General features: G+C 34.0%; 1 protein-coding gene across 3 annotated transcripts in view; it reads left to right on the top strand.

Moving 5' to 3' along the window:
* Positions 1-15,165, top strand: part of Pds5a (PDS5 cohesin associated factor A) — a 146,984-nt gene that overhangs the window by 46,467 nt on the left and 85,352 nt on the right. For all 3 annotated transcript variants that reach the window (XR_002818363.1, XM_023702749.1, XM_023702750.1), the window contains exons 6-8: positions 3,622-3,748; positions 6,308-6,388; positions 11,297-11,437. Coding sequence is in view for 2 of the 3 variants with exons in the window: in XM_023702749.1 (XP_023558517.1) it covers positions 3,622-3,748; positions 6,308-6,388; positions 11,297-11,437 (349 nt within the window). In the remaining variant the exon portion in view is untranslated. The remainder of the gene's footprint in view (positions 1-3,621; positions 3,749-6,307; positions 6,389-11,296; positions 11,438-15,165) is intronic.

Genomic DNA, 15,165 nt, shown 5'->3' with positions numbered 1-15,165 from the left:
GTATAGGAAGAACAGTAAATATTGTAAAAAGATATACTTACAGAAATGGAAATGATTAGTGACCATTGTTTGTTTTGTTGGACTTTGGGACTTTTCTTTTGAGATTCTGCAACTCATTTAACATTTTGCTCTTTCTTCGACCTTAACTATATACTTAAATCTGCTTCATCCCTGCAGTTATTACAATTCTGCCAATCTCTTTATTTCAGGATTACTGATATGTACACACAGTTTTGGGTTTTGGGGTTTTTTTTTAGTCTGTTAATATTTTTATTTCCTGAATCTGAAGACTGTTTCCCTTGTTCACCTAATAATTCAAGTATTTTACAATGAAATATGAGTAAACAAAGACTTGCCTTTAAGAAAGAAGAGCTCACCAGGGGCATGGTAGAAATTCAAGGCCAGCCTGAACTGTGTAATATGACCCTATCTTAAAAATAAATAGATATTTAAAAAGAGCTTGTTGATTGAACTTAATACATATGTCATATCTGATATTCATTTGCATAGGTACAGATTTGCATCTAGTGTAATTTATTTTTTTCTCAGAACTGGGGATTGAACTCAGGCCCTTTGCTTGCCAGGCAAGTGCTTATTCTACTGAGCCATCTCCCTGGCCCCTAGTGTAATTTATTTTTAATCTGAAGGACTTTCTTTAACATTTCCTATAATTCAGATCCACTGGTAATAGAATTTCTGTACCTGAAAAGGTCTTTGTTCCATATTTACTCTGGAAAGTTGTTTTTACTATATTCAGAGTTTCATATTGATAGCATGTAGGGTTTCTTCCCCGTTTCTTTAGTATACCGTCTGCCCAGTGACTTACCACATGCTAGGCAAGCTACCACTGAACTACATCCCCAGGCCCCTTTCAGTACTTTAATGATAATTGCTCTATCTTTTTCTGGCTCTTTGTTTGCAACAAGGTATTTTTTGGTTTTGAATTTTTGTCTTTCTCTGTTTTTCTCTCTTTTGTTTTTCAAACTGTCTTTAGGGTTTCTCTTTATTGTTCACTTTAGGTGATTGTATTATAATATACTATGGTTTTCTTTCTGTTTCTTACACTTTGAGGCTGTTAGAGCTTTTAGTATTTATAATTTTATATATATACCCTTCTGATTACTTTTGAAAACTTTTGTTTCAGGGAGCATTCTCTGGTTCATTTAGGGGCTTATTTCCTCCAAAATCAGGGGATTTTCTCACTGACTGTGATCGGCAAGCATTTGAAGATTCTTTGTGCTTGGAACAGGGAAATACCTCAGCAGTGTAAGAGTCTGCCTGGCAAGTGCAAGGTCTGGAGTTCGATCTCTGGTACAAAAAGAGAGAGAGAATACTGAAAAGATTCTTCGAGCTTGTGTTGAATATACTTCTCTGAAAACTCTTAAGTCTTCATAGATCCCCACCCTGTATGACAGCCAGAAACTTACTGTGCTAAGCTAGGAAAATTGCACCATGTATGTGTAAGGTGTCTAAAAACTATTTCATATATTTTGTCTGATTTCTAGTTGTTATAAGTATTAGGAAAAAGCCTATTTTTGTAGTCAACTCTTACTAGAAGTGAAAGTCTGTGCTTATTGATTTAAATTGTTAGAAGTTGTGGAATAATTTTAAGTCTCTATCTTTGTATCCCTTCCTTACCCTCAAGTAATTATGGGTCTGAGAGTGAAGTACTCTGGTTTTGCATTGTTTTGTATCATGTTCTCCCAATTCCCCCTGTGCTTGATGCCCATTTGTAAAACTATAGTTGATCCTTTACAATCTTGTCATCTTGTAAAGTAAAATATTTGAGAGTATGCAAAATAAATTTCTTTGTCAAGATTGTAGGAAGCTGTGCCTCTAACAGCATGAAAAGTTTTTTCTACCAGATTTTCAGTTTTTATCTTTGAATATTTTTTACATAGTAAATAAACTTTATCTGCTCCTTGAAGATGACATTGCTAATAGCCACAGATCCGCATATAGTACAGTTTGTATTTACTATTTACAGTAGTATTTTTTTCTCTGAAAAATATACAAAAGCTAAGTAAACAATGAGGTACTGCCATGTGGGGTTTATCATATGTCATAGCTTAAATAACTAGTCTTTAGCAAATACTGAGGAATCAGTGTGGTTAATAGTCAATTAAATGCTATAATTTATTAGAAAAATCCACCAAGTTTCACCTCAAAATATATTGCACAGATCTTTAAAAAAAGAAAAAAAAAAAAACCCACTCTAGAAATAAATAAGGTAAGCAGATCTTTAAAAAGAGCAAGAATGAAACGATCATTAATTGAGCCCATAAATCAGTTAAGTTATTCAAAATATCTTTTTAATAACATAAATTTCTTCCGAAAAGAAAACTGAAGACAAAAGAAAACATTATCATCACTTCTCCACTGATGAATCTGTTGTAAAAGCAGTCTGCAGTATACCTATGGGCCAATGTCAGATCTTTGTCACTGGCTACATGAAGGACCCTAAATGACAGCTTCATTCTCGAATGAATGAGCATACATGGACAGTTTTCCAAGTAGCAGTTGCCCAACATCACTCTCCTCATTTCTTCAAGATGAAGATTGAACCCATGACATTAGCCGTGTATCTTCTCTTTGCAAAATTTTCTTGAGTTTGATCATCAGGGAACTTTAGTACAGTGGTTATAACCTTTGTCATGGTCTTAGTCTCATGACCCATCATATACTCAAAGAGCACTTTTCATAAATATTTAAACTCGTTAGGTTCTCCAAAAAGTGAGACATCAGTATGGTAAAAATTGCTCCCTTTATAAGGTGTTGCCACATACATATTCTTTTCATATTTCTTTAAACAGTCTTCTAAATTGTGAATCTGTTCTCTGAACTCCTGGTCTTTTCAACTTTGAACCACTGATTACATATGTCTTCCTTGCTAGTTGTATCTGTGGTGCCATAATTGTTACATTAACATTATCAGCAGTTTCCTGCTGTAGCTTTTGATGATGTTCCTTCCACAGTTCCTTGAGTTGGGTTTGCAGGTCCATTACTTTTACAGTTATTTCTTCACGAGCATCAGGGATTTCTTCATTCATATCTTTTGGCTGTTCTTTGTAGATCATCATCCTCTGCAATTTTTTTATTGTCCTTTCTTGATGGCTTTCTAAAAGTTCAGTCTCTTTATGTTTTTTTTTGGCGGAACCGAGGATTGAACTCAAGCCCTTGCGCTTGCCACGGAAGCGCTTATTTCAATGAGCCATCTCCCCGGCCCCCAGTTTCTTTATGTTTGAATATTATCACTGAAGTGTTAGACAAGTCACTTTCGTTATTTTAAGTTAATTGGTAATTAAAACATCCCCGTGTATTTATAATAGTGTAAGTATCATTTTCCTTAGGATGCCATTCAAGTCAGGATGCATGTGTGTGTGTCTACAGAATATACTTCATTCAAAATTAGGGTGATCTTAATTTTTGTGAAATACTTTCTCATGCCTTGCATCCGTCAACAACAGAGAGGGAGAGGTAAATACAGCTGCCAAAATTTCTTTGCCATTATTAGCATTGTTTTCTCAAGTGAAAATCCTTTTACATTGAGATTTTTGTTTTAAACTGGGAAGTTTGTCTTTCTATATATATATACCTCACTTTTTTTATTTCCTTTTCCAGCAATAGCCACAATAAGAAGGTACAAATGCACATGCTAGACTTGATGAGTTCTATCATCATGGAAGGTGATGGAGTTACTCAAGAATTATTGGACTCCATACTTATTAACCTCATACCTGCACATAAGGTCTGTGTACTATGGAAATATGAAATATTAATATTTAAAGATAGTGTTATGATTAACTTTTGAGAATTTGTAATCACATATAATCATTTTCAGTTACCCTCTTTCTTGTCTCTAATAATGTTGCACATGTCTTGTAGCTATCATTTTTAGAAGATCTGCATATGGTTAAGATTATGTGAAATATGCTTAAGATCATGTAAGATTTTTATTTCATTCTTGTTTTTCAACATTAGGAAAGGTTTATATTCATTACTCATAACTCATCTGGGAATTAAAAGGTGGTCTTAGGAGGGTTTGTTTTGTCTGGTAAAGAAATGTCTTTTGTCCTTTATAGCATAGATCTGGAACATGGGAGCTTGTATTTCTTTCCCAAATTCATACTGTACATTTTTTTCTTAGGCACTAACAGAAAAATTTGGAGCAGAATTGGGAGCTTATAGTTAATGTTATGGAGAAAAGGATGGTTGAGTGCTGTATCATTCCACCCCATTTCTTTTCTCTATTCTTTTCACCAGGTTCTCCAAAGAAACTGAAGGATTTGACTTCCCATAGGCTCCACACCTGGCCTTTACTCAAGTGCCTCCTTTGCCCAAGTTTTGATATTTGCCTTCCTGTTCTTGTGCCCTAATTGTTCAGTAACATATTATCAGAAGTTAGTTGAACAGTGTCTCAAACTATACTTACTTTTAACATGTGATTAATTTGAAATTCTTGACTATAATATTTGCATTTTATTAATGCAAATGAATATGGTTGGTGAAAAAACATCAAGGGTAGGAAAAAGCGTATCTTAAGCAAAATAAGAAAAAACATAAATAGGAAGTATGTTTGATAACTTTTAGGCTAGATATATTCTAATATTTTGTGAATGGGAAGGATATACTCTTTCAAGAAACAAATAATGACTTTATCCTTTTGCCAATGGAATAAAAGCTGAGAGCAAGGGTCAGGAAGCTATAGCTTTTGGGTCAAATCTGGACTATTCCCATATTTGTGTAAGGACAGTAGTCCTCTCATTTTTATGGCTTTGATGTCCACATTTTTATCTACACTGTCCAAAAACATGGAAAATTCTACAAATAATGCATATATTTGAAATCGCATATTCTGTCTAGGGTAATGAAGTACCACGTTGTCTAGCTCTATCCTGGCCAAAGTGAATCATCTTTTTCAGTGTATCTACATTGTATATGCTAGTAGCCCATTAATGATTTGTAGTCAAGTTTAAAGTCAGATGAATTGGTATTACAGTGTTTCTTACATTTACGTAACATTTATTTTATTTGTATGGTACCAAAGGCCAAAAGTACTGAGATTGGCACTTCAGATAATGCTGAGGTTGCTAACATCTCTTGTAAGATCAGTAGGAAAAAACAGGTTGTACATCTCCATACTGAAATGCTACACAGTCCAAAATCTTCTGAGTACCAGCTTGATATCACAAGTGGAAAAAAAAATCCATGACTGACCCCGTGTGATGAATTGTAATGAAAACACAGTAGGACCAAAAATATTATATAAAATTACATTCAGGCTCTGTGTGAAGGGTTTATATGAAGTATAAATGAATTTCAGGTTTGAGATTTGGGTCCCATCCCCACGTTTTCTCATTATGGATATGTAACTCCTCCAAACTCAGCAGTCATATACTTCTGATCCCAAGTACTTCAAATAAGGGATATTTTACTTATTTATGCAGTGGTTGGTACCATCTGTGGTTTCATACTGATGGGGGTCTTATAACATTTCTCTCAAAGATAAGGGAGTATTTTGGGAACCCAACATGCTGTTTTTATTTTGATTATGGCTGCTTTCAGGTATACCAGCAAACTTGTGTATTTGCAGCAGTAACTGTATAAATTTTTATAGGGCCGGGGGAAATGGCTCAGTGGAATAAGCGCTTCCCTGGCAAGCACTTCCCTGAGTTCAATGCCCAGTTCTGCAAAAAAAACTCCAAAAAAACAAAAAACAAACAAAAAAAAAACAAACCACTTTTACTGTGTGGCCCACCCTTTACATACAGTGTGCTAACCATTGCCCTACAGGGTAGGATTCCCTGGCCTTTCTGAGATAAGTACAAGATGATGGTGAGTCAATCGCAGTTTGGTCCCAAACTTCATAGTATAGAGATATTAGCAAATATTTTTTAAACACTTTTTTTGATATATTCTTTTCAAAATTGAACATTTGTCATTGCTTCATTGTTTCTCAGACCCTTTAATTTGTTACAGTGCCCTGGGACTTGAAGAGGGAGTGTAGTAATCACCATTTCAAGAATAAAATCAATCAATCACCTTTTTTTTTTTTTTTTTAACTTTCCAGGTCTACTCTTCTTCAGAATGTGTAGTAGTTAAGTAATTAAACACTGACTCTGGTGGATTAGAATGAGGGGGTGGGATGAGGCGTTTGTTTAGGATTCATGTGAATAATTGCCAGCTCATAGGTTAAAGCATTATATTTTTCATTCATTTTAATTGAGCAGAATACTATAGTGTTTTAATGATTTTCATAAATTCATCAATTTAATTTGTAACTTTGTATGTTTTTATTGTTTTTCAGAACTTAAATAAACAGTCCTTTGACCTTGCAAAAGTCCTCTTAAAGAGGACAGTTCAGACTATTGAGGCATGCATTGCCAATGTATGTATTTTTTTCTGTATTTGTTCTATAATTGTATAATCTATTGTACCATATTATACCCATTCATATACATATTTATTCAATGAACAATTTTCATGTTTAGAAAAAAATGTAAAATATTTATAATTCTAGCATAAAAGTTGAAATGCAGCCTGACTTCATAAACTATTAGCTTGCTTTTATTTAGTGCAAGATAGTAGATGCTATTTTTTGAAAATGTACCTACAACCACCAGCCATTCTTTCTGCCTTTGTATCTATATTTTTCTTATTATCTCCAAGGTACATTAATTGCTTTTACTTTCTCTCTTCATCTTGATCTGTGAATATGTGTCTCATTTTATTTTATATATTTTCCTCTGTTTCTTCTAAATCATTATCCAGAAATCCTTCTGTTTATTCTTCTTTTATAGGTTTTATATAAATACATTGGTTAGAAAATTTATTGATTAAAGGCTGGGATGAGGCTCAGTAGCAGTGTACTTGTCTGTCATCTTTGAGGCCCTAGGTTAGATCTCTGTACCTCGCAAACACACACACTTACTCTCTGAAAGTTTGCTATGCTCAGTAATTTAGAAAAAAAAAAGTATTATCTCAATATAGCAGTTAATTGTTGCACATTTACTTGTATTCATAGCTGTTTTTTTATGCTCCATGTAGCTTTTGTTCTATATTTTTATTTTTTAATTTTATGAATGGCTGTAAATGTCCTTTGAAATTTGTAATACCCATTTATTTATTGCGCTGCATTAAAATTTGTGCTTTCCTTTACAAATCAGTCTGCACATGTAATGTCTATCTGCTATTGAATATTTTGTTAATTTAGATCACATAATATCCTGTTACTAAATTTTTTAATGGATTAAAAAAGGATTTGTAGGGGGCCGGGGAGATGGCTCAGTGGAATAAGTGCTTCCCTGGCAAGTGCAAGGGCCTGAGTTCAATCCCTGGTTCCACAAAAAAAAAAAAAAAAAAAAAAAGAAAAAAGGATTTTTAGGTAGTATAAAAAGTACACAGTGAAACAAACATGTTTTTCAAATATAATACTGTATTCTCACATTACAGAAATAACCATCACTGTTTTTATATATTCATGATTTCCACAAGTATCCTAAGCTTATTTTTGTGTAGGTCATTAAAATTCTTTTTCATTATTTACAAGGTCTCATATAATACATTTTCTATAAAACAATTTTATTGTATGATTATGTTTAAAAGTGTGCAGTACTATTTTATATATCCTTGTTGTTTTGTTTTCTGAGACAGGGTCTCACTGTATAATTCAGGCTAGCCTTGTACTCACTGTGTAGCCCAGGCTGGCCTTGCACTCATGGTTCTACTGCTGTCTCAGCCTCCTGAGTGTTTAAATTATAGGCCTGCACTGCCACACCTCGTTAGATTCGCCTTTTATATTCTTCAGCCTTGAAAACGTATTCTTTGATGAGTATTACAGACGTGGGGCCAGAGAAACTTAGGGAATGAACAATTAGAATTAGTTGTATTTTAGAGGAGCACATCATTTAATTCACTCACTTTTCAACTAAATAGAAGGTACAGTACTTAATTCACTAAATATAGCAAACAGTGGTATAATTTTTTAAATATATATTATGCATTTAGTACAGGATCTACAGGTTCTCACTTTTTACTTAAGACTTTTATTAAAGGTGGCAGCACATTATCCTATTTACCTAAGTTAATGCTTGTAATATAAAAGAATAATGCATAGCAAGAAAGATGGTGAATCCCCAAATATCAAGGGGTCTGAGTCCTCTTCCCCAGGAATTTTTCACCCTTGGGAACGTGGTCAAGGCCTTGACTATCCTTCGGTGCCCTCTAGAGGGCGTAGACTCAGAGCGCCCACGAGAGGAGACTCAAGAGGGAGAAGGTGAGCTGAGTGCAGAATGCATGCAGGGAAAGCAGTGCTATGATCAGGGTGGAGGCTGCAATGTCTTTTGCTTCTCACAAGCCAAAGGAGATACAGGGTCTCACCTCACAGATAAAACTCATAGTGGCCCGCCTGTGTGCAGCCTCCCAAGAGCTGGGATTACAGGCTTCTGCCATCATGCCTAGTCTCAATCTTGTGGTCTCAGCATGCCCCAAGGGCGGGGCTGGCATGGAAGTCGGGGAATCGAACCCCCAGTCCATGTCCACCTAAATAGGTGCTTTAATCCGCTGAGCTATCTGGCCTGCCAACAATGGTATAACTTTAAATTATAGCTAATTAAAAATTTTAATTGCCTTTCATTAAAGAATTGGTAATAGTATGAGCAATATGAACCATCATTTCCATGTTTATTTATTTATTTTTAATATATTTAGTACAGGGTCTCACTACATGTAGATTGTACTCCTTAGTGATTTTTTTCAACTTCCCAAGTGCTAAGATTACAGATGCATGCCACCACACCCAGCCTCAGTAGCTATCTCAGTTCGCTCTAGGTCTGGGGCTGTCTCAGCACACTGGGGATTGAACCTCGGCCACTGTGCTCTGCCTAAGCAGGCGCTTTAGTCCACTGAGCTGTCTGGCCAACCCTCCCATTTATTTTTATTAATGCACATTTGCAATACATTTACATTCATTTTAGGGAGTAGGTTACATGTATCTAACATACCTGCATTATTTTTAATTTCTCCTTCCCACATCATCTCCCTTTTATTTTGTTTTCTGGTTGGTTGGTTTGGTTTTTGTTTTTTGAGATAGGTCTTGCCTTGAACTTACTGTGTAGCCCAGGCTGTCCTAGCACTCGTTGATCCTCCTGCATCATCCATCCAAGAGCTGGGATTATAGACATGTGCCACCACTCCTGTTCTTTTTAAAAATTATTACACATTGGGTTTCTCATATAAAAGAAAGTGTGCTATATTTTAAGTTGTGTACATTGATGACTTCATATTTTTTGTCTGAGTTTCATTAATTTCCACTCTAATCTTATGATTTTCTGTTTCATACCAGAGTTGGGCTTAACTGTTCTTGTTTTTCTAGGACATTTAGATGTTTTGTTACTTACCTGAGCTTGCTCTGCTCTACTGTGAGTCTTCACAGCAGTAAACTTCTTAGGATTTTTTCATTGTGTCCCATAGGTTCTGTTATGTTTACTGGCATTATTGTTTGATTTTTTTTTTTGTGAGAGCTATTGAATATTCATAACTTTTAAAAATGTAAATGCTTATAAAGTTTCTATGGTTTCTGTGAGTATATGATGTTGTCCTTCAAATGTGTGTTTATGGTCACATATTCTCACATTGGTTACTTCTGTTCATAGATTCAGTAGAATTCCTTATCTTTGGGATTTTTGTTTGGCACCTTTTCACGGACTCTGTTTCTTTAGTAAGGTTGTGTTTTATATTTTGAATGGTTTCAGTTAGCTCTGCTAACTTTTTTGACTCAGCTTTACCACATTGATTGATTTATTTAATTGTAATTTTGTTATATTACTTTTGTGCTTGCTGAATTTCTTTTCTGCTTCTTTGATCATTTTGTATGGTCTGCCTGTTTGGTGTTTGACTTCTCCTATATTGGTGTTCTTTTAAACTGCTTTGGGGGTAGAAAGCATTTTTTTGCTTCGTTTATTTCATGTTCATATGTATGGTGCTAAGGGTTTGAGATCAAGTGAAGGGAAGAGATTGTTGGTATGAAGATCTCTTTAGTTAGGTTCTGTTTCCAGTTCTATGATACTGGTTTTATTTGTCAAGAAATTTCTGTCTACCATTTCATTCTGTTCAGTTTAATTGGGTTCGACCCATTCTCTGTGTTGTAAAGGGATAATTCCTACTGGTTATACAGCATCCATACATCATTCAAGAGCATTTAACTTTTTTAAAATAATTTCATCATTTTATTAGTGTGTCTTACAGGTTTTACTGTAAAGCTATTATTAATTAGTTAGGGATGTGGAGGGAGTAAGGACAAAAGGGAAAAAGGGAGAGTATGTAAGGAGTCTTTTCCTGAGCCTGGTCTCTGCAGCTCTGTCTCTTTCCCTTGGGCTGTTAGATCTGCACCTAACATGGCCTGTTAGCTGAGGTAAACGTGTCAGGGGAGCTTTTGGACCAGCTCTTAGCCCCCATCCCCCATTTCCTTTTTCAGATGTTTTATTTCTGTTTTCAGAATTCATCTTTTATTTTCTGTCGATATTTCTCTCCCCCTTTGAGATTACTTGCATTATCATTGTCTTCAAAGCTTCTTCAGTTTATCTTCTTTATCATACTAAAAAGAATATGAATATTTTCAACTTAATTTGTGTTGGCTCTTGAAAGGTATCTATTAATGATACCAGAAACATGCTTTTATCAATTGTATACAACTCCCTTTTTAAAGAATTTATTTCATTCTAGTAAGTTTTTTAGAATCTGGGAGGGTATCTTTTAACTTGTGCCCCTTAGTGTTAATATATTTTTTTTCTGTAACATGTTATCAGCTAGTTTTTGTATCATCAGTTTTCCTTTTTGTGTCTTGAGTCAAAATGTATTTACATTTTTCTCATACTGACAAAACAAATGAATAAAAAGCCTTTTCATATTTAAATATTGTTTATTAAAAAGCCAATGGAAAAATAGTTTTAAATAAGCAGATACTGAGAATTTAAAATTTTTCTCTACATGGAAATAGCTGTATCTGTATAAAATTCTCTATGGTAAACTATATGGTCTGTATAAATTACTAATTGAAACACAGCTAAACAATCCAATGCATTTTTTACTTCTTGTAATATTTGTGATTTGATATTAATCAGAAGTATATTTCTTCTGTTTATATGCCTGCCCTATTATATATTAATAATTCAAACATCTTATTCTGTATCATCTGTCTGTTTTATAATCAGTGCCTGACTGTATAATTTTAAAAAACATTCATGAACTGATTCAAGTTTTTAAATGAAATATATGTTATTTTTAATATCTCCTATAGTTTTTTAATCAAGTCCTGGTGCTGGGAAGATCGTCAGTAAGTGATTTGTCAGAACATGTATTTGATCTCATTCAGGAACTTTTTGCCATAGATCCTCATTTGTTATTATCTGTCATGCCACAGCTTGAATTCAAACTGAAGGTAAGATTGACTAATTTTCAAGACCTTTAAGGTTTTTTTGTTTCATTTTGCTTTTTTTTTTTTTTTTTTTTTTTTTAATTTTTGGTAAGGGTCTTCCAGGCTGTTCAGGGTCTCACTACTAGATCGGACTCATAGTGAGCTGTCAAGGTCTTTAAGTTTAAAGAATATATTGGAGAGGTTTTTTTCAGAACTATAAGAATGTAATGTAAGTTGAATTTGCTGTCTTTTCAAAGATACATTTCTCATTTGTTTGAAGAAAACTCATTTGGGTGAGAGGTGAACTTACATGTCAAAGATATACCTAGGTATTAAAATATCTCCTGATGGGTGGGGGAGATAACTAAGCAGTCTAAGCACCTGCCTGGCAAGCACAAGGACCCAGGTTTGATCCCTGACACTGTACCATGCTGGCCCCATGAGGAGCCAGTTACCAAAACTGGGCGTGGTGGTGCATGCCTGTAGTCCCCGCACTGGGGAGGCTGAGATAGGATCACTAGGAGTCTGAGCTGCATAGCGAGACCCTAAACCAAATGAATGAATGATGAATGAGATTTTTAAAATGTATCTCCTGATAAACTGAATAATGATGTTACTCTTAAAATTTACAATATATACTATATTGACATTAAATCATGTTTATTAGACTAGTTGTATTTTTAAAAGAGGATTTTAAACTGAGTACTCAGAGGTTTTCAGTTACAATTTCATGACCCTTTTATGGTATAGATCAAGGAAAAAGTTGTTGCATTAGTTGAGAGTATATTTTTGTAACTAACTTAGCAAGGAATTACAACTTTAAAAAAGCTTACATTCAATCCCACATCTTAACTTTGCAGAGGGGTTGGTGGTTGAGGCAGGGTCATATGTATAATTCAGCCTGGGCATGAACTAATTACGTAGCTGATGATGGTCTCAAACTCATGTGATCCTCCTGCCTTAACCTTCTAAGTGCTGGGATTAGAGGTGTACACCACCACATCTGGCTAGAGTCTAACTTTTAACTATTTGAGTACCAGGGATAGAACCCAAGACCTTGAGCATGCTACGCTTTACCACTGAGTAACAACCCCAGTTCTTTTTGTTTTACGTTTTGAGACGCAGTATAAGTTGCCCATGCTGGCCTGTGACTTGTGATCTTCCTCTCTCACCCTAATGAGTTACTGTGTTTACAGGCATGTCTCACTATGCATGGTTTTATATATACATATATACAGGTAGATGGATAGATAGTATTACTTGATTCTTAACTCAAACTCTTATATAATTAACCTGAAAGTTTATTTTTAGTTAAAAAAGATGAATGTTTTGTTTAGCCTTATATATACATGATTAAAAATTGTATATTTTCCTTATTATAAAAATTTGATATTTATAGTATAAAGGACATGGCATCAATAGGGGTTTTCTTGTGAAATACTGGTTTTAAGAAAAATATCCAGAAAATGGTTTTTTTGGGGGGTTTCATTAACAGTATAAAAATGACATTAAATTTCATTACATGATAAATTATTTTTATGTGTAAGTAATTAAACTATTTTCCCCATACCTTTTATAGAGTTTAAATATGTAAAATCAATCCCTTTTAACTCTCAGGCAAGACTACTATGATAAATGGTAGCAACAGATTACAAATTAATCTTAGATTTATTTTTTTTGAGCTTATTACAAGCTGTGGAAAGCTGTGCTATAGTGGTTATTCATACTGAATGTTTTACTTGTTTCTTAAACTGATATATACATATATGATAATTTATTCATATATATTTATATATTTATTATATATAATTTATATATTATATAAATTATATCATGTATATAATTTATTTAAAGCAGAGATACTAAGAAGCTGAGTCCAGATTGCAAATAAGTCCAGATGTATGCATTTTCAATGTTAAAACAGACAATCTAGCATTGTTGGGCTCTTGTTTCTTTTCTTTTTTTGTATTTAGTACGGGGTCTACAGGGTCTCCCTACACAGATCAGACTCGTAGCGATCCTCCATTTTTCAGCCTCCCAAGAACTGGGATTACAGGCCCTCAGTACCATGCCCAGTCTCAATTGCCATCTCCTTGTACCCTGGGGATGGGGCTGGCATGCCATGTCTGGGATCAAACCCTGACCACTGCACTCTGCCTAAGCAGGCGTTTAGTTTGCTGAGTTATCTGGCTACCCCTGAGCTCTTGTTTCTTACATGACTACAAAACAGCTAGACCGCACACTGTCAATAATTATTTCTTTATTTTGTACCTACATTTTTTTCATTGATGAAAGTTGATTTCATAACTGTGCTCTAATGTTAATGAATATGAACATGAATTTTTCATAAACCTCTTAATTTTTTAAAACTAAAATTTCTGTTTATGACTATTGAGTCTCTTTTAAGTTAATATGTCTAGCATAAGACCATCAAAGTTTTTTTTTATTAGTAAATTTCTTTAATACTGTGTCTAAATAATGATAATGGTTCTTACAATAAACAAGTGCCATTTTCTCTTTCCTTATTTGCTTAGTAAATCCTGCTGTGTAGTAGCATTTTTTTGTATCCCAAATGAATAAGCAAGCTAAGAATGTCTGAGTAAATGTAATTGTAGTGGCCTGTTTTCAGTCAGCAGCATATGCTGAGCCAATAGCCTACAAAGTTTTTGTGGCTTTAAAGATTTTCTGTGATTGTAATTTTGAATCATATATCCATAACCTTTTATAGTTGGGAGGCTTTGATTACAGTCCTTTGAGCACAATAAAGACATTTGATAAGATGCTTCACTATAAGACTTTGTTTGGTTTAACTGTATACTGTGCTACTGGGCTCTACATCCATTGCCTGCTCATGGATTCAGTGTACAATTGTCGTGTGTAATGCATACTTTGCAGTTGTATTACTTAGCAGTCTTGTCCAAAATTAATTAGGAATTTTCCCTCATTTCACATTTAAGAATTATGTTCATGGTGAAGGAAAGAAAGAGGAACACTTATATTTCTTCTTCAAAGTTAAACATTTTAAAACAATTATATTTGCTTCATTTTGGTTCAGGTAAAAACCAGCTTTTGATAGAAAGTTATTCAAAATTATTTTATAATTAAAAGCAATAGTACAGTTACCATTTCCTGCTAGAATTGGACAGAAATAAAAATTTGATTGGCTTCATTGAATTTTTTGAGATGTCAGTGAATTATTAATGTAAATTGTCACTTTTGTTCATTTTTATTACAGTTGTTTATAATTCACTGTATTATGTGATACTTACTTTGGCATAGAAGAACAATACAACTCTGCATCAGAGACATCAGGTCTCTGTGCCACAAAGTTTATCATCAGTCACTGTAATCATTCAGTTTTATTTAAGAACTATGCTTTTTAATTTTGCAAAGTCAGTAAGAGGCAATTTTTTACTTAGTATTTACTTTAGTACTTTATAGATGTGGAGTCTACTTAAGTAGTCATTCATAAGTAGAATACAGTGGATTTATTCCAGGATTTGACATTGAAATAATTTTTGCTCTTAAAAATAATGTTGGCTAGTGAGTTTACAGTTATTAAAAATGGTACACTTCAGCATTGTTCACTTTGCCTGAGAAAAACTTTTTTTTTTATTAATTTAATTGAGAAACAAATAGCAATGAGACAGTTTCAAACCAAAGTGGTAGGACAGTTTCAATAATTAACACATTGCATACATTCTTCCTAGTGGTTATTTGCTGTACAAGATGCAGACATGATATCCTATTTA

The sequence above is a fragment of the Octodon degus genome, unplaced genomic scaffold (assembly GCF_000260255.1).
Source record: "Octodon degus isolate 3935 unplaced genomic scaffold, OctDeg1.0 scaffold00158, whole genome shotgun sequence".
Classification (NCBI taxonomy): Eukaryota; Metazoa; Chordata; class Mammalia; order Rodentia; family Octodontidae; genus Octodon; species Octodon degus.
Note: the sequence above shows the minus strand (reverse complement) of the source record. Positions and strands in the feature narration are given on the sequence as shown.